Source organism: Hemicordylus capensis, chromosome 5 (assembly GCF_027244095.1).
Source record: "Hemicordylus capensis ecotype Gifberg chromosome 5, rHemCap1.1.pri, whole genome shotgun sequence".
Taxonomy (NCBI): domain Eukaryota; kingdom Metazoa; phylum Chordata; class Lepidosauria; order Squamata; family Cordylidae; genus Hemicordylus; species Hemicordylus capensis.
In genome coordinates this window covers 87,293,782-87,319,838 of record NC_069661.1, presented here as the reverse complement: position 1 = coordinate 87,319,838, position 26,057 = coordinate 87,293,782, and the positions used below count along the sequence as shown (strand labels likewise).

The following is a 26,057-nucleotide window of genomic DNA, read 5'->3' as shown; positions in this document are numbered from 1 at the left end:
CTCCTTTTTGCCCCTGGTTTTTTTTTTGTTTGTTTGTCCGTTTTATCAGCTGTGAAGTGCGGAGTTCGCGAAAAGAGCTCCTCTCTATGCTCTGCTGCTGCTCAGACTGTTACAATGGATGCAAATGATGCAATAGGCTCCTTCGCTTCCATACCGGCAGTCTGGGCAGAGGCTTGCCACAGAGAGGAGCTTTTTCTGTAAGCTCCTCACTTCTTCTTGGAGGTGTGGTTTTTTTGTTTGTTTGGGGTTTTTTTGCCGATTGCCGCGGGGTGCAGTGGGGAAGTTAGGTTTGGGCAGCTGGTTGGGCGGGTGGGCGATAGGCGGGGGCGGTGCAGTTATTAATTTGGGGGGGGGAGTGGGGAAGGTGGATTTTGGCACCTTGGAGGACGGGTGAGCGGGCACTATTGTTTTGTTTGGTGCGGCAGGCCTCGTTGGCGGCCTCGCCGCCTTCTCGCCCGGCTTCCCCGTTCTCCTTTTTGTTTTGACCGGTTTTCCCGTCCTCCTTTTTAATTTTCTCCCGCCGCCATTGCTCCCGGCGTATTTGGGGCGGCCACCTCTGGCCATCTTGTTGTTGTCTTGGGCTGCTTTCGTTCTGATCCCACCGCCACCACCTCTGTCGCTTTCGGAGGCAGGGCCGGTCCCGCCGCTGCCGCCTCTGCCCTCCCTGAGTTGGCGGCAGCTGCTTCTGCCCTCCCCGCAGCCGCAGGAGCTGCCGTCATCCTCCCTGGAACCGCCGCCGCCGCCGCCCTCTGCCTCCCTGTCCCGGTATCCAGCGAGGCGGCCTCAGCCAATCTCCCCTGCCGCCTCTTCACCCGGCTTAGAGCTCCCCTCCGCCCACAACTGGCTTCTTCTGGGCGGCCGCTTGTGGCCGCCCAAGATGTCCGCCGGGTACCGGCGAGCGTGTCTCCCTTGCCCTGTTCTGTGCCTGCGCTTTGCGCAGGCGCAGAACAGGGCAGGGAGGCACGAACACACGCTTGGTGCCCGTCCACGGACGGACACCAAGCGTTTTATTAGAGAGGATAAAGCCATAAACAGCTTAGGCCCTGGGTATTTGAGAACATCTTCTTTGCCATTACCCCACCCCCCTTTTGATCATCTGGATATGCTTGTCTATAGTTGCCACCGGTTTGTCTGGTAGCTACTCAGCAACGGGCCTTCTCTGCTGCTGTCTCAAGGCTTTGGAATGTTCTCTCTGCTGAAATAAGAGGCTCCCCATCTCTGACAACTTTTTAAAAGGCAGTTATGACACATTTGTTCACCCAGTAATCTAATTAGAGTTGCAATTTTTAATAGTGCCTAACAGTTTTAACACTGTGTTACATTTTAAATTGTTTTGATGTTTTAGTTTGTACTGTTTTTATTGTAAACCACAGTATACAAATTTGGGTGGTATGTAAATTTTGGGCTGTATATTTGTGAAATAAAAATAAAATAAATAAAATAAGCAAATTAATTGTTAACCTGGAGTTGAGCATGTTGTGCAGTCACTTGGGGTTGGGGAGAGCTGGAATAGCAGTCTTCTTCAATCATTCTGTGCTTATTTATGGCTAAAAATATTGATGTCAGATGTTAACATCATCCTGTGTTTTAAGTTCCACTTCTTCCATAGATATTGTTACCCTCAATGGCTTTAGAGATAACAGCAGCATGTACTTCATAAAACTAATTTTTAAAAATGTGTCAGACTTTTCAAGAGAAGTGTTTATCGCAGTAGAGAACACTTGTGAGTTATAACCACCAAGGTTTTGTTTTGGCTGCAAATCACTGAGCACAAGTAGTGATTTATTTGAAAAGGGCCTGTGCTGTTTGGCTTGAGGAACTCTTAAAGATTCTAAAATTATTTCACCCAGATTGCCTGATAAATGGATTCCAGGACATGTCCTAACCCAAAGAACCAAGCCTTTCTCCCAACTCTCCCACTTTCCCCTCTTCCTCCCCCACCCCCATACTCTCTGATCCTGCTCTTGTGTTTCCAACTTGTAGCCTGCAGTTTCTTTACTAGATTTTCTCACTTCATTTTGTCCTGTGGAGGTCTATATGACCAGACACTGCTTCTCTATCTCAAACCCGTTTGATTTCCCTTTCTGTCTAATGGGTCATTCAGCTTTGTCTTTTGCAGTCCTTCTTGGTCCCACTCGTTCATATCCTGTCTTTGTTAGAAGTTCACCAACAATGCAATACAAACTAGATGCTGAACAAAGTTGGAGAACAGCAGTGGTGCAAGGGAGTGATACTGAATAGCAGTGTTTACATGCTTGAACAAAAATGTGAACACTGCACTATATGTGAGAGCCCTTTTATTTAAGACCTTTTCAGAGGCCCAATCTGCGTTCGGTGAAACCATGGAGGGCAGTTGCATCTGCTGGCCTGCCCCTGACCTCTGCATGTTTAGCGGTACTTCCCTCTGTCCTCCCCTACCCAACTCCATGGCATTGGCGGGCATGGCCTGAAGCCTGAACTGTGCCAGGTGTAGCCAGTCCAGAGCCTGCTTGGGTGCCAGTGCCTCAGCTCATTTAACTGCATATTCTCCAAGTCATCAATGACACCTCGGTGATCTCTGTTTAGTACCTTCTTTATAGTGGAGCACATCATGTCCTTTTCTATATGCATTCATATTATAACACATTAGCAGAAATGAATATAACTTAACTGAACAAAATGCAGAGTATGTAAACAAATCAAAATTATCGGTAAAATCGTGTTGACATCCTTAAAAAAGGATGTCAACATGAACAAAAAGCTCTGCACTCAGTATGTCTTTGCTAAAGCTCTGTGTGTAGTGTTGCATTTTATAGCCTGTTTTCATGGTGCTACCATTTGTTCAGTTCGCAACTATGAGAACATTTTAAAATGCCGTCTCCATTAGCAGCAAGAAAACACTCTTGGAATCTGATGCTTTCAAGAATAATTTGTGGCTGTTAAGGGAACCAGAGTTACAATCAAAGACAATTTATTGAAATAGAACAAAACAGACTGGACTCATTATTATCTATGGAGTGTTCTGAAGGGGCCAATCTGAGGATAGTTTTACTCTAAATGGAATGCCAATTAATGTTATTAGCCATTCCTAGAATTCTTTCATTTTCTCACCACCCTTTTATTATTCACCTCATTCTGCTCTACTGTTTTCTGTAAAAAGGAGCTATTTGTTGATATTATTATAGAGATTAGCTAAGAAAACTATTTCTCCTATCATCCACTATTTTTCTTATTAGACATTCTCATTGTAATTATTATTAAACGTTTCTTGCTAGGATACCAGTGCAGAAAACAAAGTGGCTGAAAGAGGCATTCACAGGTTACCATCTTGCCTTAGTTTTGGACACAGTACTGGAGATACTCCTTTAAACAAGTGGTTCTTTCTGCCCAACCTGTCCTCACACCTGTCACTTTCCCCATCCTATCTGCTGTTGCAAACAGTTCTCTCGGTGTGTCACACAGCAACTGGGGGAAGGGTCAGACAACAGGAACATGGTGGGAATGAATGTCTCAATCCACTGACTGGTCTTCCTCCTGCATTAAGGTGAGATTTGAAGTGCAGTGTGTAGGTTGCAAGGTAACAACCCAAATATTTTTTACTGAATCCTTGTTGACTTCAGTGCATGTTCTGTTCATTAATCAGTTCTGGGACTTTTGGGTCATCATAACGTATTCCAAAGAACCTTGTATCAGTAGGCTGAGAATATTCAGAAGTAACACGCTTTCTTCAGATCCTACATTTCAACTCAAGGGGATAGGATAAATCCTCGCTAGCTGCGATATCGTCAGTAGCACTGACTTGGCATTCTTTTCCCTATTTCAGCACTCTGTGTGATAAACATAGTCTCAACAACATCAATAGTTAATGACAGTTTATCATCCTTAAGATAGCATCACTCTCTCTCTCCTTTTTAGTTGCTATTTCATTTCTTATTTCCTGTTTGTTCATGTATTTGTTTGTGTTTTGAATGCCATGGAGCGTCAAGTCCTCAAATGGAATACCACAGATGCTGAAACCCTTCCAACTTCCTGGATTGATGTATTTATAATTTGCTTTCAGTGCATGTTAAGTATTTGGCAGGCTCTCTTAGGGGCCTGATTCAGCATTCATTGTGCTCTGTCATTTCTACTGCATTAAAATAATTTGCTTCAGGAACTTATAAAGACCTAATTATTGTTTCATAGTGCTTTTAACAAAAGTATCAAGCAAAAGCTCATTATCTTCTCTTTCTCCCTTCAGTATATTCACCTACATTTCTTTAAGCTACTGCTTGTTTTTTGGAATTGTAAAATTGTTTATTAAATATGTTTTCTGTTCTACTCTAGCGCAAACTGAAACAGTGTAAGCAATGCATAAACATGTGAAAATAGGGCTAGGAACCAATGAAGATGTTGACTTGGCCTTCAGTTTAGTAAAGTAGAGACAGGTTGTGCCTGTGTCTGTTTAGTTAAAGCCTGGTCCAAATAAAGTAAACATGGATGTTGTGCAGATTTACCAGTATTTCTGTATCCTATACAAGCAGAGACCTTCTATTCTATTCCATTGCCTTCAGATAAATTAAATTCCTTTTTGTTTGTTTTTATAGGTAATCTGAAGACTTCAAAAGCAAATTCTTCTGAAACGACATGAATACAGGTATTATTTATTCATTTTATTTTACATTTTATATCCCACTCTTCCTCCAAGGAGCCCAGAGCAGTGTACTACATACTTAGGTTTCTCCTCACAACAACCCTGTGAAATAGGTTAGGCGGGTATGCAGTTAAGGTATGCAGTTTCAATGGGGCAAAAGAAGGAATTTAAGTTTTTAAACGTATTGCAGTAAGCAGATTTTAAGGGTCCTAAATTTCTTCATATTTATGTGTGTATATGAGTTCTGTCTGTCTAGACATAAGATTGTATGTATAAATATTCAATAATAAATGAAGTATATTTATTGGTATGTACTGTATACATGTTCAATATGTTTTCAAGTATTTACTACTACTACTACGAATATTTATAAACCACTTTTCAACAAAAGTTCCCAAAGTGGTTTACATAGAGAAATGTAAATAAACAAATAAATAAAGATGGATCCATGTCCCCAAACAGCTCACAATCTAAAAAGAAACATAAGATAGATACCAGCTAGTGATGTGCCCGGACCGGTCCGGAGGCCTGTAGAATGGCCTCCAGACCGGTCCGGGCACATCACTAGCTGGTATCTACAGGCCTCCAGACCGGTCCGGACATGGCCGGTTCGGGTGGATTGGGGTGGGGTGGGGTTCCTTTAAGGGCGGGGGAGGGTTTACTTACCCCTCCCACCACTTTCCCAACTCCGGCTCACGTATTTTTGCTAGTAATGGGGCAGCAGGATAGCTCCCTGTCGCCCCTTTCCCCGCTTGGGTGCAAAAGGCTTTAAGAAGGCTTTTGCAGCCAAGTGGGGGAAGGGGCGGCAGGGAGGTATCCTGCCGCCCCATTACTGAAGGAAACGTGTGCACGCGTGCAAAAGCCTTCTTAAAGCCTTTTTGCAGCCAAAGCAGGGGAAGGGGCGGCAGGGAGGTATCCTGCCGCCCCATTACTAGCGAAAATACATGAGCCGGAGTTGGGAAAGTGGCAGGAGGCATAAGTAAACCCTCCCCCACCCTTAAAGGAACCCCCCACCCCAGTGCCAGACCGCAGCTCCGCGGTTCCGTGCACACCGCTAATACCAGCAACAGCCACTGGAGGGATGCTATGCTGGAGTTGGATAAGGCCAATTGCCCTCCCGCTGCTTAATAAAGAAAAGCACTTTTAAAAGGTGCTTCTTAGCAGGGGAATTTTTAGTTTATTTAGCAAACTATATTGGGAGATAGTGTACCTATCTTTAATCTAACACAAGGGCATATACAACAATACATATATATTTTATTTTATTTTTAAAATGTTGTTTGAGATGTGTGGACATGTTTTCTACATTGTTGTCCACTAAGTTTAAAACATATTAGTGGGTTGTAGCAGATTAAAGCCTTTGTCTCAGAGCAAGCCCATGTGAGGGGAAGAAAAATGCTGATTCATCCCCTCTATGCTTTCCGAGCAAGGCTTCTCCTTACACTTTACTGTAATTTTTGGTAGGTTCTAAAGACTGCTACCACCACCCATTTGTCAACAGAGCTTGCCCCTGCCCCTGCCTGGGCTTGGGTGGGAATCCCAGGGAAAGCTCTCTTTCTTTTGCTATTGGAAAAATACAAAAACCTTCCATGTGCAAGCCTACATGTGGTGAGAAAACTGATAACTGTAGACTGAATTGAGGCATGTTTGCACCAGAGCAAAAACCCCTTCATCCCCCCCCCTTTCCCGAATTTAAATGCATTCTGAGAGGTTTGTAAAATGCAAAGAATAAAAACAATTTTATTCCAAATGTGACAGACTACTTCTGTCTGAGGCTTTCTCAGTTTTTAGTTACAGGTAAAAATACTCAGTAGACCACAAGAATACTTCAAAAAGCAGCCCAGATGATGTTGGGGTGGCACACATTAAAAATCATGGTTACCCAGTTGCAAATAATACATATGTATAAAAAAACAAAAGCACACTTAGAACAGTATCAGGGATATACGAAACACACACAAAAGAAACTGAAAGTCTAATGCATAGTCTGACTAAACAAACTTTTCCCTAGACTAACTCACCGAAGCTGAAGCCCTGGCTTCCTTTTTTTCTTGAACTCACTAAACTTTGGTAGAGGATTCAAACTTCCTGCTGTCCTGGCTTCCCCAGGACCTGATGAAGGGACATTCTCTTGCAGCCAGCCTTTCTGGCCGCATGTCGCCCTCTGCCTCCCAGCCAGCTTCTTCTAACAAAGAACACTTCTCTTCCTCCCAATGGCTCTCTAAGTCCCACCCACCTGGTGTGCTGATTGGCTGATCACTGGATTTCACCAGCCTGTCAGTCAGGACAGAGTTCACTTCCAGTCTACTCTTTAGGGGAAGGGTGACTGATCACTACATGGGCCTACATATATTGTGGCCTGTGATGATCACATATCCCCTTCTGGTGCTATCTGCTCCTGGATTTTCAGCAAAAAGTGAGGGACTCTATCCCCTGCTTCAAGTTTTCTGCATTGAACTTATGAAAGTAAGGTATTCTCACTCATGCCAGGTGAGAGAGATAAAGACACTACTCAACTGGAGTGCACAGATAATTCAGGGGAGGTGTCAGTCTTCCTTTCAGGGATGACTCCAAGGCACTCCCCGCAAAATATTTTCTCCCAGACTGGAACTTGACAGCAAAGGGTCAGACAATGCTGTAATAGCATTTCCTCAATATCCATGGATTCGCATATCCACTGTTGGGTAAAAGACATCCAACCTCAGTATACATGGAAAAAAGGGGGAAAACAACATTGGCCTCACATGTCTGCGGGTCGGGAGGTGGCCAGAAATGACTGTGGAAGTCATTTCTAGCTGCCATTTTGTGTTTCGGAACCTCAAAATGACTGGTGTTTTTAAAATATATATATATTAAAAATTATTTTGGGCCGATTTGGAGGCATTCAGGGGCACAGAGCAACTCAGAAGGAGCAGCTATGATGGTAGGCAGTTTCTCCCCGCATTCTCCCAAAATCCAATATTTTGTAGACATCTTCCCCCAACTGGGAACCTAACCCCTAATTCCCCATTGCCCTAATGCCTCTATATTCATGGTTTCCATATCCACGGATGTACCGTGGAACGGGCCCCCAATGAATATCAAGGTCCTTCTATATTATGGTCTATTGCTTGAATTAATTACTTTAAAAGGCCTCTGTTTGAAGAAACCTCATTCACTCACTCCTCTATCCCAGAACAAACAGCAGAAGCCAGTGTACTTTTCCAGCCTCCCAGGAGTCAGATCAAGCCCTTCACTTCTTTCCTGGCTAGGAACAGGGCTAGGTAAGACCATGTGTGCAGCAAGATGAAGGGTTATCTCCACTGCAGATTTGAGCTGGCCTGGTACTGACCTCTTTCCCAGCCTGTTCTTTCCTGCCACATGGACTTGAACAGGAAGAGAAAATAAGCCTGGAAAGAAGGTGGAATGTTAGGCGTAGTCCAAAAAGACAGTATTTTCTAAGAGGAATCTAACCTGTTTTCTGAGTAAGTTTGAAAATGTCAAGCAAGCTTCCTTAATAAGGTAAATAAGCTCACATTAATGTATTTACCTCTATAAATATTTAATGTATAGCAAAATCCTCACTCCCCCAATAATATTCTTTACCACCCCTTTGTTCACCCAAACTAGTTGTTCTAAAGTCACTCCTGCTCCCTTTATAATGGACTTTGTAGGCACCTAGAAGCATAAAAATAAAAACCACTTTCACTTATTGTGTCAAAGCCTGGAGCAAAGTGAAAGAAACTATTGGACCCTCTGCAGAGTCCTTCTGCATGTGCTAGAGGACTTCAAAAGGGCAGGATTGGTAACAGGGATGTGCATGAAATGGATTTTGCATTCTGTTTCAAGCTTGAAACGAAAAACAAAATGGTTGAAATGTTCCGTCAAAACAGCAGTTGAGCTGGCTGTTTCTATAGAACAAACTCAAAACTTTTTGAGTGTTTCAGCCAAACCCAAAGTGCATTGGGTGGTGGGGCATGATGGGTGCTACCTACCACCCAACACACTAAAGGAATGGGTAAGTGGGCAGTTCTAAACACATTTTTAACTTTCCCCCAAACCCCCATAGGATCAATGTAGGGACACAACCTACTTTAGTGTCCCTAGGAGCTACCTATGAGGAACAATGGGTGTTCCGAGTTTCCAAATTGTTCCCTATGGCCGGAACAAACTGCACTCACAGAGTGCACACAAGTTTTGCATTGCAACTTGCAATGCATTTTGCAACTGTGTCTTGAAAAACACTAAAGAAGCACATAGTAAAAGGGAATCTGCTTCTCCCAACACAGAACCCACATTTTATACACATTCAAAAAATGGCCAAAAAAGAATCACTGACCCAGAATCCACTGCCAGCCACAGTGCCTGTGCTGCAGTAACACCATTGGCACAAGTTGCTCTCTCTCACACACAATTATGACTCCTTGTGTTGCTTCCTAGCATTGCAATGGCTGCCACAGCAGCATCCTTACTTAGCAGCAAGCATAGCCATAACCTCAACTACAGCTTCAGCCACATTATGGCTGATTACAGCTTGCAATGCAGATTGCAGAACAGTGCGTGAAGCACAAGTTAGTCTCAAGGCCAGACATTGAGCTCATCACAGCAGTCACCAAAAAATATTTCACACACACACAGCTGTCACTGTCCATTTCTTGCCCAAATACTATCTCACAAACAAAACAAACCACAACTCAAGGAAGGAAGGAAGGCACCCAAGTTCTGACTTTTATCAATCTGAGATCCAGCAAAACCAGATAGTTATAGCAGCAATAGCACAGCATATTATACTCAGGGCTGAGAAAATAAAAGCACAATATCAAACCTCCCTTCCTCCTGTCCTGATGTATCCTCTTCTTCAAGAGTGGCACAGTAAGAGCTCTGTGCATTCCAGTCCCTTTGAATACATTTTCAATTTGAAATTCTCTCCTTTTTTATCCAGTAATTTGTTATCCAGTTAAAGATCAGACTACACAATGCTGATCACAGCATGCCAACATCCATTAACAGCTAGAACTTAACTGAGGACAATAGTGGCAGATCTCTCAAGCACCATACTACCATCTTGACTAACCCAGCATCAGAGGATAATAATAATTTCTTACTGATTGCCTCTGTTTCTAACTCATAGGACATTCCAAAGTTAATAACGTTATTAATTAATCAATAACACATTACTAACTTAATTCTAAATGTATTAATTATATTCTGACCAGAGACCATTGCAAACAACATATCAGGTCAGCATATGTATCCACAGAAGAAACATGAACAACATTTAATGGGACTGATTCAGGTCTCTCATTTGAATTCCTGAACCTGTTTGCAAAGCACAGATCTGCCTTCTGTTCCTTTTTTGTTCCTCTGATTCCTTCTTGAAACCTCCAGTGTTCTCCCCAGAGTACTTGATTCCTCTAGTCTATTTGCCTTCATCTCCACACCATGGACTTCTGTTTTTTCTAATCTTTAAAATGTCTGGGCTGTACGCCATCAAGAAGATGGCAGTGCCAAGATAACTGTAAAAGAACAGTGTGCATGGGGACAATCCAGCTGAGCTGCAAACCAAGCCTATGTGATAAGAATAAAATATTTGAAAACATATATTATACCTGCCCTATAGAAGATTAACGTCTGCAAAAACACACCATACAAAATGTTCATGAAATCCAGAAATGATAGGTTAAAAGATAATTAAGTGTATTGACTGAAATCCTAAATAACAAAGCACTGGTGTAAGTGGAGAAGCTCTGGTGCTTCTGAAAAGTTTAGCTAACAGTTCCATTGCTGGCTTGATCGTGGAGCAAATTTCAGCAATTTCCCCTTCCACAGGAAGTGTTCTGTGCCACCTGAAAATATGTCCCTGGAGGTTGTGCAGCAGTTAGGGACATATTTTCAGGGACACAAAAGGCCTCCAGGGAAAGGGAAGTCATTGGAAATTGTAAACTCATTTATTCTAGCACCAGTGAAGTTCTAGTCTGGAATTCTTCAGAAGCACTGGAATTCTTCAGAAGCACCACTGCTTTGTTGGGATATAAGCCATTATTGTTAATACATACACACTCTTTCAGTAATAATGATGCAAATAGCAGCTTGGAAGGCCATTTTTGTTGGAACTGCAGCACAGAAGTGAAGGATTAAAAAAAAACACCCCCAAAAATACCCCACCTTCAAACCATGCTGGTCACAAGCCTGATTGAGATCTCCTACAGTAGCTGCTATTGAAGTAATAAAATGTGCATATACACACATCATGTAATCTGACCCTTTTAGTAAAAGAGAAATAGCAGAGTGCATTGGTTTCACACAACACAAGTGATGTGCTGCTTCTCCCTCTCAATAAAATTCAAAATCCACGGCATTGTTAAGAATGTATATATATTAATAGGATGGTACCTCCACTACAGTGTGTTTGACACAGTACACAGTAGTCTGGTCTGCTAAGAATGGTTTCTCAATAGAGGTAAAGAGAAATCCCATCCATAACTTCAGTTGTATTAAATTCACATAGTTCAGTTTTAAAACTCTGTTGTAGACCAGGTTGTTCATATACCTTGGTGCCTTCTTTGATGCCTCCATGCCTTCTTTGATGCCAAAAATTCAAACAATGAATATCATGGGTATATGTCTGTTTACCACATAAATGTCTTGGCAGTATACAAACTCACTTACGCCTTTTTTCACAGATGGATAATGAATGGGTCAAAGTTAATTTGCTAAAATGGATCCTTAGTGTCCTCTCATAAATATTGTAGGCAGGAATGTACAGGGATAATATGCATGATGAATGCATCTAATTTAAAAATGATTAAAGAAGCCAACTGCTTTATAATAAATGAAAGTTATAAATACAAACTACGATATAAGCATGCCCATTCCTGGGAGGCTACAAAAATCTATGAGGCTTGACTTTGTTAATGTTGAACCATCATGATACAAACTTCTTGCAATTTATCTGATATATTCTGTACTGTAGCAATGGCAGAAGTAGCTACAGGCATCTTATAGCAGTCTGCTTTTAGGGATATGTCATAAGCTGCTTATAGCAGAAACTCCAAGGATTTAGCCCTACTGCCATCGTTGCCCCAGATCCTCCTTTTGATGGTAATCGTGTTGCTTTATGGTCTGTGTGATAACCTTAAACAACACTGGTGGAGACATGCCACAAATGTGGATGGAGCATTGGTTCAATGATAGTGGGCATACCAGTGTACCTAAAGTATTAGAAAATAAATGGTTGCCTACCTTTAATAGCATGGAGCATTTGACTTGCTCACCAAGACTCTACTATAGCAATAAGACAAATAGCATTGATTTACTGGGCTAGCAATACAAAAGTGGCTTTGCATCATGCTAACTTACAATTCTTTTGTAAAGAATGGGCCAAATACATATAAATAGAAGATTTTGGTTGAGCTCAATGCATCCAAGACAATCAAATCAAAGTTGTTTAGTTCTACTATTCCTCTAGCTATATCCTGTTTTTCAAGGCTGGCCCAAACATACAGATAACCAAGGTAGCACTGTGGGGTGCACATTTGGAGGTGTACACAAACAGCTTCAAAGCTCATTGATCAGTAGTATCTCCTGCATTCTAAGGAACACAATTAAGAACTTTATGTTCTTCATTGGCTGGCCAAGACATAGACACTGTCATAAAAGGAAAGATATTAAAAAAAACCTGGGAGAAGTTAAAAAATGAAAACCGTGTGTTTAGGTCCCTTGGTCAGCATTTCATGATTTAATATGCTGCTGCTGCTGCTGCTGTTATAATGTTCAGCAGAAGATAGGGCACAAGAGATATAAAAAAAAATGTTTGTGCTGCCTTGATGTACTCCCTGACTAACCTCTCTCTTTACATTGAACAGTGAGAAGTTGGTTCAAAATGTATCGGAATAATGTGTCAATCAGCTGATAACTCTTTTGAAATACTTGGAGTTTTCTTGTAATATTTCTTACTTGCTTTTAGGCCATTTCAGCAGTCCTGGCATGAGCAAATTGGGCCAGTTCAGGCAATACTAGTCACTGGCGCCATCCACCATATAATAAGAAACATGAGCATACTTGCTAGCTTCCTTTCCCAACATGCTTTTCTGCCTCATGTAATCTCATTAGGACTGCACCTCACACATGATTTAAATATTAATTAAAGTAGTATTTAAAGTGAACAATGAGAGGAGGTTAGGTGAACTATGCACACAATTATTCAAATAGAATGGATGTCCCTCAATGTATGGTGGGTGAGACCATTGGGTGGTATAGTCCAAATCAGCCCACTGATCAATATGTATATAGAGAGAGAAAGAGACAGAAAGACAAGACAATTTTTAAAGCTGCAAACAGAATTCTATACAAGTATATTCTGGATCTCAGAAAGATGCTGTTAATCAAAAGGAATTGTAGAAATTCATTGTTGATTAACAAACAAAAATATAATGCACAAGATTTTTCGGTTTCTGCCTTCTTAACTGAAGAAGGTGGAAGCTGAAACATTTTGTCAAAAATCATTTTGATTTTTTTTAGCATTTTGGATTTCTGAGAGGTACATTCCACAATCCTCACAAAAATTCAGAATCTTCTCCCCAATTTATTCACTGATTATGAAACCTGCCTGTGAACTTTGATGAAAAGTTGATGAATGAGGATACATTAATACACTGTATAATGTAAAGGGATTAAAAAGTAAACTCCAACAATATTTTCAGATTGTAACAGAGAGGTGTGATGTTCTGAATTCTTATGGACTTGCTGAAGTTTCTGAAGTTTTAGACAATCTCTTGGAATAGATTTTCACTGAATCTACTGAAGGACACGAATTATCAAAAACTGGAAGGGCATTTGATCAGCTGCAAATCTCAAGTTTTTACCTGAAACAGAATTTTAAGTGTTATATGTTTTATCTCCCTAGCTTGTCTGGAAGATGGTTAGAATTGTAGGATGGGGAACTCTGTTAAAACAACACAGAGATAGCTCCTGCTACAGATAGACCTGAGAAATTTTAGTAATGTAAAGTATTCTGTGAACAAACAGAGCAAACCATACAATAAATCACAACTTCATGTTATACCTAGTGCCTCACTATATTGCTGTATAATGCCATTTATTGAAGATATAATGTTGTATCAACTTTAATCCTTCATTTTAGTCAGTTTGTGGAGAGTAAGTTACACACAAGTGATATTTCCAGGACTGGAAATCACATAACAAACCTCTTGGCTTGTTTATTCTTTGGAATGGTAGTATTAATTAATACAGCTTTCCTAGCCCTTTGGTACATATGTATAGATCAACAGCAAATGCTAACTGCATGAATTTGTCTGTATTTGCATTCTCACTTAATGCCATGCGAAATGTTGCATGCGCTTGCTATCTATCTTGTGGGCCTGTGTTTGTGTCATTTTGTGCTTTCAGATAGTGGTGGGTGTGCTCGCAAACGTGCTGCCATGTCTGTCAAACTAACTGCCGTGAAGAGAGTTCAGAGTTCTCCAAACCTATTTACCGCAGGTATAACTATTAACCAAGCAGTGCCTCACTCGAATGCCTTTGTGTTGAGTTTCTGTTAGTGTTTACAGATTTTGACAGTGTTATATGGTTGAATATCAGGGCATGTTACCAAGATGGTTGCTGCCCCTCACAATTGTATTGCAAATGATTTTGTCATTCTATCACCACTGTGTTTTTCTTCTGGTGATGCTTAGACTGTGACCATATGGGAGTTTCTTAGACTCATGGAGCATGTTCGTGCAATTTAGTTCTACACTGGATGCATAAGTGACTTAATTTGATCTGGGTGCTGCCCTAGCACCTATTGTCAGTACCTGGTCTAGAAAGTGTGAAATCACTGAGAACATTTAAGCATGTGCTTTTCTCTGAGCAATGATAGTGTGTGTTCCCACACCTGTATTTAGTGAGAAGGGCTCCCAAGTCAATGTTGTTAGTCATAGGTAAGCTACAGCCCTGGTATCTCTCATTTTAGAATGAGGTATATATTCCCTGGCCATACAGGGAATTGATACAGATAATATAAAGCTGGTTGGACTTCACTTACTGTCTGACTCACTCGTGCACTGATATGAAACTCCCAGATCAAACTACAAAAGATAAAAACATGCCATTTTTGCAGGTAGTTGCCAGACCTTGCCCAGGCCATCCCCCCAAAATCAAAACCCTAGGGGGGGGATCATTACTTTCCTGGAAAATCCATAAAGATGCCCCCATTGGAAAGCATGGAGAATGAGACCTTGTAGAGCTAGAAGACTAGAATCACAACAAGATAAAGTTAAGATACAAGCTCCAAGCCCTCACTCACTCATTGCCTCTCCCACCAGCCCTCCCACCCACTGACATGAAACTCTCAGACCAAACCACAAAAGTTAGAGACATGCTGCTTTTGCAGGTATGTTCTAGACTTCGAGTAGACCCCGAAAAAATAAAAAACCCTGGAAAAATGCAAGAATGCCCTGAAAAATGTAAGGAAACTCTCTCATTAGACAGCATAGGTCATAAGACCTCATAGAGCTAGGAAAAGAAGATGATGATGATGATGATGATGATGATGATGATGATGATGATGATGATGATTAATAATAATAATAATTTGATTTCTATACCACCCTTCCAAAAATGGCTCAGGGTGGTTTACACAGAGAAATAATAAATAAATAAATAAATAAATAAGATGGCTCCCTGTCCCCAAAGGGCTCACATTCTAAAACGAAACATAAGATAGACACCAGCAACAGTCACTGGAAGTACTGTGCTGGGGGTGGATAGGGCCAGTTACTCTTCCCCTGCTAAATAAAGAGAATCACCACGGTAAAAGGTGCCTCTTTGCCCAGTTAGCAGGGGCAAGATTAGTATCACAGTGACATAAGACGTGAATATGCTTGCAAACTGCAAGCTGATTTACTAATTCTCTCTCTCTCTCTCTCTCTCTCTCTCTCTCTCTCTCACACACACACACACACACACACACACATACACACACACACACACACCTACCTGCGCATGATTTTAGTCAGTACCCTGCCACAGTCTGTTTTTTGAACTTTGCTATTGATTCTAACCTTAGTTATTCCTTGATTTTTCAGTTGAACGAGTGCCACTATAATGGTACTTCCTGAGGGAGGTTTTCTTAGGTTGTGATTGACTGAATACCTGAAAGCCACACAGAGACTGGGCCAGTAAGCTTAGGGACTATCCTAGTCTCTGCAGGTATTCAGTTAATCAATGTGCTAATGATTCATTGCAAGGAATCCTCCCTCAGGAAGTATCATTATAGTGGCTCTTAGGAGGTGGCACCACCTTTTCTGCGAATCCAAAGAATGATGCCTAAAGAAAACTAGAAAGCTGGCTATATACTGAAATAGAATGCCACCTTTAGTTCTTCTGTATCATCACTGTGATTGCTCAGCTAGAAAGAAACTGTTAAAACCCTTGCAGGGGAAGAAAGAAAAAAACCACCATAATGCTCTTGATAAAATTACAGTGCAAGAGTCCCAGAACATCTATCGGTATATGATATGATATGACAAGATATATGAATATTTGAACAATTTTTATAGGAAGTAGCGTTCATTCATTGCCACCAAATTGGAAGCAATGTAGCATTCAATATTGTGAGTGCACTTTAGTATGTTGGATTGAAATGCCTTCTATTTGGTGGCTAGAATGCATAAAGCAGGTTTCAGAACCCACATTTGGCCATTAAATTTCACTCTTGGCTATTTTTGTTTTGTTTTGTTTAGAAGTTGTCAAGCTGGAAAGTACAACTCTCTGTTTTAAACTTTGGCCATGCCAAAATTTTAGAAGTCATGTCTTTCTCAAAGGTCTCTGGCCATTTTGTTAACACAAAAAAGCTCTTTAACTATTATTTGCATTTTAAGGTACCAAGGGAAGTGAGGAAAGGACTATAAAACTATAACTCCTGTACAGTACTTCTGTTATTTACAGAACTACATGAGGTTATCCAACATCCCTAGACAAATATCCATGAGCACAAACTGATCCCAGTAAATCGCCTGGTATCAGCCACTGATATTGTTAATTCACGTTTAAGTACAATGAAGATGACTCCTAAGAAATATTCAGTTGATTTTAAAATCTACTATAGCTAAATCTACTTTATACTCTTATCTGATAAAGCAATGATAATGCTTTTAAAAAGGGAGTAGAAAAAGAGTAACTGTGAAATATAGTCTTTTGAAAGTAAGATTTAATGGAACCATAAGCATTGATTGCCTAAGTGGAAATATAATTCCAGTTAATCAATGCATCTTCTGTAGCTCTCTTCAAAGCGGACATCATTTTAGGAAGTTGGCAAAATGGTAAATATGTTTCTCTATCATAAATACACACTTCTCTAACTATAATAATCCTTTAACTGCCTTAAAAATACTAATTTCTACAGCTAGAGTGGCTCCTTTAAAATGGTCTGCAAAATGATCTACAGTGCAGTGTTTAAAACACCTTTGCATAATTTAAAACACCTTTGCATAAATAAACACAATGTTTAAAACACCTTTGCATAAACACCCCTGCTAACTGGGCAAAGAGGCACCTTTTTAACGTGGTGATTCTCTTTATTTAGCAGGGGGAGATTAACTGGCCCTCTCCACCCCCAGCACAGTATTCCTCCAGTGACTGTTGCGGGTGTCTATTTTACGTTTCTTTTTAGATTGTAAGCCCTTTGGGGACAGGGATCCATCTTATTTATTTATTATTTCTCTGTGTAAACCGCCCAGAACCATTTTTTGGAAGGGCGGTATAGAAATTGAACCAACAAACAACAAACAAACAACAAACATAATTAATTGGAGACTGATGATGGAGCAGAGTTTGAAATCAGTTTCTGTAGGGGAAGGCACCATGACAGGGGTCCACAGAAGATGTGTCATCTTCTTTGGAATGCTCTCCCAGTGGCCATTCACTCCTCAGACTCCATCACAGTTTTTAGAAAGCTTCTTAAATCTTGGCTTTTTACCCAGGCTTTTACATGACCATTTCTACTGCTGCCTCTATCTGTTTTTACTTATTTATAGTTTTAATGCTTGTATTTTATAGTTTTTAAATTAGATTTGTTTTATATTTTTAGCTTAATATTTTAATTGTCATTTTTATTGTATGTTTTTAACTTTTGTAAACCGCCTTGGGGTTGTTTTTAATGAAAGGCGGTATATAAATAAATAAATAAATAAATAAATAAAATCTTAGTAGTAGTTGTTGTTTCTTGTTTATAGCCAAAGGCCATCACAATAAAAATAAATTTCAAATTTAAAAAGTAAAAGACTCATGCACATACAGAGAAACAAGGAAAAATGCAGCAATCCTTTACGATTAATGGATACCTTTGACATCGTAGTATGTAAAATGTATTTAAAGGCACAGCAAATGTTAGAATATCAGGTATACTCTTCTCCTCTGCAATCCTCCATAATTTCAGTCAGATAACCTGATGTATTTTCCATCAGCCATCTTGTTAAATACAAATAATGTGAAACCAGAACCCAAGTGCTCATGTGCTTGATTACTATGCTTGTTTTGGGGGCAACATACTCATAATCAAAGTCAGAAGAAGTTTTGGCTAAGCAAAGAAAGAAGAATCAGGCACTGAATCTGATGCTAAGCATGTTTGTTTAGTTCTGTGGAGTTCTGAGGTGGCTTATCCCAGGTATGTATATTTAAGATTGTAGCTTTTAGGAATAAAGTTCTTGACACACTGGTACATACATACCATTGTATTCAAAGTATATGGGCCAATTAGTTTTGGTAGGTGAATTACCCTGAGCATCAGAGATCCATAGCGTGTAAGAATACTCACACTGACTTTGATTCTTTTCTCTTTTCTAGGACTTGATTCTCTGTCTCCAGATTCAGGTAAATATTAATCTCTTTAAGGGTGACTATACTGTACTAGCATTGCTTGTGAAAGGAATAAAGAAGGCAAGCATTTACCTGCAACTGCTTTCCTACACAAACCTTACTAATTTTGAGACCTGTCTAAACGTCGAACTAGAGAGATCACATGGGAGATGATTTTCTCTGTGTGTGGTTTCAAGCTTTTAATGCAGTTGTGCTCAGCCTTATAATGGATGATGATAAACCTACTTTTGCCCCTGTTTTATTGTCCTGCAGAAATCCAGACATTGTGGCTGGGGATGGTGAGCGTTGTAGTTCAGTAACAACTGGAAAGCCAAAGTTTCCAAAAGACCTTGCATTACACTCTCAGTAACTTAGGGCAGGAACTGTTCAATATCTTTTCCAATTAGGATGCTGCAGGGAAATATAGAAGAATTTAGACTGGTCACTGGAGTTAACAGCTTTATTGTTTGCTGAAAACTTATCAGTGAATACTTAACTGCAAGTTGCTACTAAATGTAGCTCAACATTGAATGCAAATTATACCTCAAACAGCAAGGCAGTAGTATCCTGTGTTTCACATTGAAGGTTATAATCTATAGCATTATTCATGCTATGTCAACTGGCACCTGTAAAATCTCATTTTTAAAACCTTAAGGGAAGGAGATTCCTGGCGCACCAAACACCAAGACAGATTTTAAATATAAGAATAAAGGCTCGAAATAGACATCCACAATTTTTGGCTTGGTCACCATGTCAAAAATTGTAGTCACCTTCTCCTTGCTTCTCTAGGTACCTAGGTAGCAGGATCAAGCAAGCCCTCTACCTTCTTTTTCACAGGAAAGGCCAAGCAGAGGCCAACGAAGCTTCCTCCTCTATCCCCTTGTCCTGCTCCAAAACAGGGTGGATTCTAGTACCTCATCTAAGGAAGTTTCCTAGTGCTTGCCAAATGTTCAGCCAAGGTGCTCCAGGCAATGTAGCCAAGGAATAGAAGTCCTCCATCTTTTTCAGCTCTCCAGCTGGGTGAGGCCAGTCCAAAGCTTTTAACTCCAGTGGTAATGTTGCAATTCTGGCAGCTTCCCACACGGAGCAGCTACTCACAGAGCCTAAGACTTTCAGCTCAGGTAGTAGTGGAAGAGCATATGCTTTGCATGTAGAAAGTCCTGAATTGTCCTTGCATGTAGAAGGTCGGTTCCTTGCATCTCCTCCCCCACCCCCACCCCCAAATGATATCAGGAAACAAGTGTGAAGTAAATTCACCTAACACCTTGGAGAGTGCTGCCAGTCAGAGTCAATAATACTAAGTTACGTCAGTGGACCAGTAGTCTGACTTGATATACGGCAACCTCATGGGAAATGATTGCAGCCTCAAGGCAGCTCACAACAATTAAAAGGAAATATACCATTCTAATTAAACAAAACATTAAAACCAACCATTAGAAAGAGAAAACCAAATAAACAGATAAAATACCATTAAAAGATTTCTCATACTATTAAAAGCTCATGATAATTTCAAGGACCTGGTACATTAGAAGATGAAGACTGATGCAAGGTAAACATGTCGTGGCACCACCAGAGAACAGACATTTTCTTCACTAGCACTCCTGCCGTAATTCAGAAGTCGGAGTTGATGCCTGCATGAACCAGTACAAATATGCCAAATGAATATAAGACATGTGACCAAAGCAGTTTATGTAGCAAAAGGTATGAAAAGCTAGTTCCCTGTCCCTAAAGGAGACACCAGCAATGGTCACTGGAAGGATACTGTATGGGGATGAATAGGAACAGTTGCTTTCCCCCACTAAATATGTGGGTCCCTACTGTAAAAGGTACTTTTTGCCCAATTAGTAGGGGTATAACTACGTCATAAAACATACACACACAACCCATTAAAAAGGCAAACAGAAGCAGGAAAGTATGGATCTGCCCTTTTTTGCTGGACTATTTTCATTCAACATTCATTCAACTATTTTCATTCAACCTATATTTATGTAGATTCAAATACCTGTATAGAAACTCATTTAAATTGTTACATAATTAAAATAACTCTTTATCAGAAATAAATTTGCTTGGGTTTCTTTTCATATAAAAGCTTGGAGATCATTTAACAATGGGAGTAGAGAAACACTGAATGGAGACACTAGCAGCTCCTCTCTTGCAGCAAAAGGCTTTCGAAGTGTCCGGCCAAATCTACAGGAGAAGAAATCACCAGCTCAGGTAAATGGCAGACATGCAGAATCATACTTTGAGTTCATATGAACTTCCAAAATTCACTACAGTACTGGCATTTCATAAAATATACAGGGGGCATTCCATTCAGATGATATCCCCCCCCCCCCCCGATGCTTTTCTAGCATTACTATGTGCCTGTTAATTTGTGGTGATATTGATGTTTTGGCATACATATGAATGTTAAACTCCTTTGGATGCCGAGCTGCTGGTTTTTTCCTGCACTAAATTCATTTCAGAGAGCAAAGGACACAGCTATAAAACGATCATCAGATTTTATGATGACAATATCACCTGATAATATTACCCTTAGTTTTCAAATGCTTAAAAAATGTGCACTGTTTATTGAAAATAAACATATTGGGTTATAGTTTTTGTTAAATTTTGTTAGGCACTTTAATTAAAAGAAATTCAACATGCTTTAATGATTGTACCAGTCATTTGAACTTAATTTGACTTAATATGGAAACTTTTATCCATCCTTCAGATGATATGCTTCATTTCCCCACTCCTGTTTCTATTACTGTAAATCAGAAGCATTAAAGGGACATACATTAATTCTCTTCAGAATAGTCTGTTGATTACAATTATCTGTCTTGTGCATGACTAAAATCATGTTTATCTGTACAGTTTCAAGGTTGTATGCCTGATAAACATTATCAGGTTTATTTATCACAGTATTATCAGATTAGATTTATCTAAAGAAAAAAGGTTTCATGTTACTTGGTCATTATTGACCACAGAATGGTCTCTTATAAATGTAGTCTCTGGTTTTCCACATATTAAAATTAAATGTTCTAATATGGAATGTTGAAGTAAGTTGTGGCCTAATTCAAAATCTCTCCTATGACTTTGGCCAGATTTGTATTAGTGCCTGTATTTAAAATGACATGTCTTACAGTAACTCAGTTTACTTTCTTGTTAACATTTTGCTTTCTCTTTTTCTCTGTAATATTATTTTGTTGTGTGGATGCTTTTGGCAAATAAGGCACCCCCACTACCTCCTAGGAAAGAAAGTTTTGGTAGATCTGGAATAACTAATCACAAAAAGAATGAAATTAACTCCCGGTCCATAACCACCAAACAAACAAAAAAATTTCCTCCTGATGCTGACTACTATACTAACAAGGAGTCTGTTCGGAGGACAGTTTATGCTAAAAAAGCTAACACGAGTGTGTCTTACACACAAAAACTCACCAAGCCTTTGGCCTCAGTTTCCAGCACAAAAACAATAGCTGGTATTAGAACTACAATTCATCAAGGCCACAAACAGCAGTCTCAAAAACGTAGAGTCTCTGCCCTGAAATTAACTCGGGCACGAAATGTATCCAGTAGTGTTCCTTGTCGTACACAGCAACAGCCTCTGCCTATTGAAACATCAGTAACTCCACAGAGGCCTGTCTCACCTGCCTGTCACCCTGTGCCTGAGATACACAAAGCATCTCTCTCAATTCAGATAGTACCCATCCCTGATAATAAAGCAGAGCCTCAAAGCCAACATCATCCACCTAGGCTTTCTCCAGACACTTCAAAGATGCCTCCAAACAATATGCAACACATGTCTACAGTTCCTTCTGCACAGTCCACAGAATGCAATGTGGTATATTATGTTTTTCTCTCTTTTATTTTAGATCTTTCCTTTGTCACCTAACTTCTTTCTCTTTAGTGTACTCACATGGCTTTAACTAGTAGCTACAATTCCTGGGTAAAACTACCTGTTTCCATATTGATAATAGTGTTACCATTTTGATTTTTTTTTTTTAAATTGGTTTTAATATGTTTCCCATATGCATAGAGAGAGAAGAGGAAAGGAACATAGGATATTTAGGCACACATTAAGTAAGTAGATTAGCTTATTGCTTGCAATTGAGCTGATCTGTAGGAAAGGCATTCCCCTGGATATCAAATGATGCACCTTCCAAGTAACACTGTTTGGACATATTATACTCCTTAAATGGAATGACCAGGATCCAAAGGGCATTTGTGGTCTTTCATGCATATGCTAGAGATGTTTAGCCCTCCCTTTATACCATACCCTTCATACTTCAAAAAGCTGCCTCACAAAGTTAGAGTATCTTGTGTGGCATCCAACTAGGTGGATACCACACAAGAAAGCTGCTGAACAGTAAAATCAGCAAGCCCTTTCCTTCCCACACCATGTGCACACAAACGTACTTTAAACAAGCACATTTAACAAGTTTTGATTCTAGCTGTTGCTCTTTCATTTTCTCCGGCATTGATAAAGTAAGAAGTCTGCCCTGCCACGGAGGGGAATATTTGAATCCCTGCCCTATTATACTGAAAGAACAAGATGCATGTGTGCAAGTTGCACATCTACATTTGGCACTTCTCTGTACCACAGCAGCTGGAGCCCACTCAGACTGCTGAATGGATGTCTATATGTGCAGAATTGGTGAAGAGGGTGGAATGGGGTTAATCAGTAGACTGCGGATTGCTAGAAACTAGGTGTTAATTACATCTGGGAGTGTTTGCACTTCATCTGAGGCTACTTTGGTCGTCATGCTGCTGAGAGGTAAGGCACAAGTCTGAATCAGTCCTCATACACATCAGTGAGAAAATGCTGGCAACAAATAGCTGACTAAAAGCAGAGGTGCTCCTAGGTAATTTTGGAGCCTGGACCTTTGGAGCCCCACTCCCCACCCGGAGGCCCCCCTCCCCACTGCAAGATAAGCATCAAGCCCCTACACACACACACAGACACACGACACACACAGTATTTTTTTAACACATGGGTTCCTGAGGGCACAAACAGCAACTGAACTCACAAGAATGTAAAACTATAAAACAGGTTTATTTATGCAATTATGCATTAGCAGAAACATTTCAACATGCAATTTAACATATTCCAATCCCACATATTTCTTTCCCCCACTCCCGGCACAGGTCACAATCACACTTGACCACCTGGCACAGTGCGTGCTAGCAGCAACTGCACCACCCAGGACAAGAGGATGGGGGGGACAAGGGTTTGGGGGCCCTGGACTTTAGCCCCAAAGTCCAGGGGTAAGAGCGTCACTGACTAAAAGCACCTTCATTCTACAAGTCTAGACATTTTGCCACCTCTTGGAGCTACTTTTTAATAGCACATTTTGGTGTGCAAAAGACTTTATAATCATTTTGAAAGAGTACAATTTGAAAGTTGTCCTGTTAAGCATTTATTTTCAGCTTGATAACTACTTGAGATCATTTGATTCAGGCGAGGAAATATCCCCATATGTCACACTGCAATTCCTACATGATCGTACTCCTTCGGTATGATCCCCACCGCACATTAAGGTCATCTGAGGAGGTCCGTCTTCAGTTGCTATCAACATGTCTGGTGGCGACTCAGAGGCGGGCCTTCTCTGTGGCTGCTCCTGGGCTGTGGAATGCATTCCCGGCAGAAATCCGTAATCTGAGTTCATTATTGGCCTTCCAGAGAGCCCTTAAGACCTATCTGTTTGGCCTGGCCTTCCAGGGTTTTAAAACTGTTTTTAAACCGTAAGGGTTTGGTTTTCCCTGGTTTTCCAGGGTTTTAAAAACTGTTTTAATTTGTTTATAAACAACAATTTATGTTGTTTTTACAGTTTTTGATTTTAACAGTTAATTGATTTTAGGGTTTTTAATGTAAACCTCCCTGAGCCCTTTTTGGAAGGGCGGAACAGAAATCAAATAAATACATGTGAGCTTTCACACTTTGCACAAAGGTTCATTTAAAGGACTTTAAGGGCAAATGGTAGTATGGTATGGTTTTCAGGAAGGCATTTCATAAAGCGTCCAGCTCAAAGAATATAAAATCTTCACATGAGTGACACATTAAAGGAGGAGCATTAGCTCTGTATTTGTTGCATTCTGAGTTAAAAGGTGCCACTGTTAAATTGAGGTGGAATGGATTAGGCTATTTAATGTTCATGAGGTGTTTAACTGTCTTGCAAGGATTGAGATAGGAATTATAAATCATTATGTTGAAGAAGCTATTTAAAAAAACCTAAACAATTATGATGACATTAATATTAGTTGTTTTTTTGATTCAACAGAAAAGCAGACCTCTTGGAGGGAGATCTTATTATATTTGTCCCTGATCTCCCAGACTCAAAATACAAGGGCCAAGTTCCAAAGAGCTGCTCCTTAAGGTAGACATTAAACTGATATTCCCAGAAAAGTAGCCCAACTTCTGCCACCAAGGCAAACCAGCTTTCAAATTTAACTGAACTGCATCTACTTTAAAAACCAGTTTGTCATATGGCATAAGAATCTTCTGTTCAAAGGGTGGGAAAGTCAGAAAGTCCTATGGGACTCTTTGGATTTCAGCCAAGATGTATAGGAAAGTTGTGGGGGGCGGGGCAGGAATCAGTATGTGCCAGTCTTCAGAGAGACTTTTAAATGAGCAAAATGTGACTAGTTTAATTAACAGCAAGTTGAGTTGGGCATTTTTCATCATTCTGCCTCTGCTCTGAGAAACTGGAGGGAGTAGAAATGCCACATTGTATGGGCTCACACAGCTGTCTGGAAAAAGCTAGTAAATATATTTTTGTTCTTAGAATCCTCTGGAGTGTTGCATTCCAGTGAAGAGCTACTTTTAGTAGCTTCCAAATGATGCCAGGTTTTTGTTTGTTTTTTAAAGGCAATCTTTTGATAAGCTGTAAGCTAAGGACCAGTTTGTGTCTTCCTAGCAAGCAGGGGGGAAAGCAACTGTGGCTCCTGCTCCATCTTTGCTTCCCACTCTCTCTGTTGTGTGGTTGTGGGCCTCAAGGCTCATAGGCCTGTAGCATAGGTTGTGGCATCCAAATGATCTCTGGAACTCATGAATCTCCCCATGATCTCATCTCACACATTACAGCTGAAGCAAAGAAAGATACATAAGCCACTTGCATGATTCATATGGTAAGATATGAATCAGCCCTAAATCTTTCAGAGAGATAATCAGAAAGTGGTTCTTAGCACTTTATCATGAAGCTGAGAAAATACAAATCATGTTGTTAATTAACCTGCAATGTTGTCCTCAGTATTTCATCACAGATCAAGACAGTTTACAATTTTTGCTTTTAGTAACCACAGTGCTAAGTTAAGGGAACAAGCCACCAAGATATTCTTATGCAACTCATTCATTTTGGTGGCACAGGAAAAATTTCTGTTCTGTGGAATATCAGTAAAATTAAATGAAGCTCCAAGGCCATCCATCCAGTCATCAATACAACTACTACTACTACCACTACCACTACAAATTTCTAACTTTGCAAAAATTAAGTCTTAGGCTTTCCATTTGTAAATTGCTTTGACATACATGACATAACATCATTTATTTATTCTGATAGTCTAACACAGGAGTTCCCAACCTTGAATTCCCAGAGGTCTATGGGAGGAGAGGTGGTCTTGTGTTAGC

The 26,057-nt window shown here is 40.2% G+C and overlaps 1 protein-coding gene across 46 annotated transcripts in view; it reads left to right on the top strand.

Annotated features, from left to right (window-relative positions):
* The window catches only part of SORBS2 (sorbin and SH3 domain containing 2), a 395,454-nt gene that overhangs the window by 237,409 nt on the left and 131,988 nt on the right, over window positions 1–26,057 (top strand). For 22 of the 46 annotated variants that reach the window (XM_053254397.1, XM_053254440.1, XM_053254427.1 and 19 more), the window contains 5 exons: window positions 4,566–4,615; window positions 14,000–14,092; window positions 18,437–18,463; window positions 20,607–20,662; window positions 21,663–22,274. In XM_053254397.1, the coding sequence (XP_053110372.1) occupies window positions 4,606–4,615; window positions 14,000–14,092; window positions 18,437–18,463; window positions 20,607–20,662; window positions 21,663–22,274 (798 nt within the window). In that variant the 5' untranslated portion in view covers window positions 4,566–4,605. Of the gene's footprint in view, window positions 1–4,565; window positions 4,616–13,999; window positions 14,093–18,436; window positions 18,464–20,537; window positions 20,663–21,662; window positions 22,275–26,057 lie in introns of all 46 variants that reach the window. The other 24 variants (XM_053254437.1, XM_053254436.1, XM_053254423.1 and 21 more) reach the window with 6 other exon arrangements.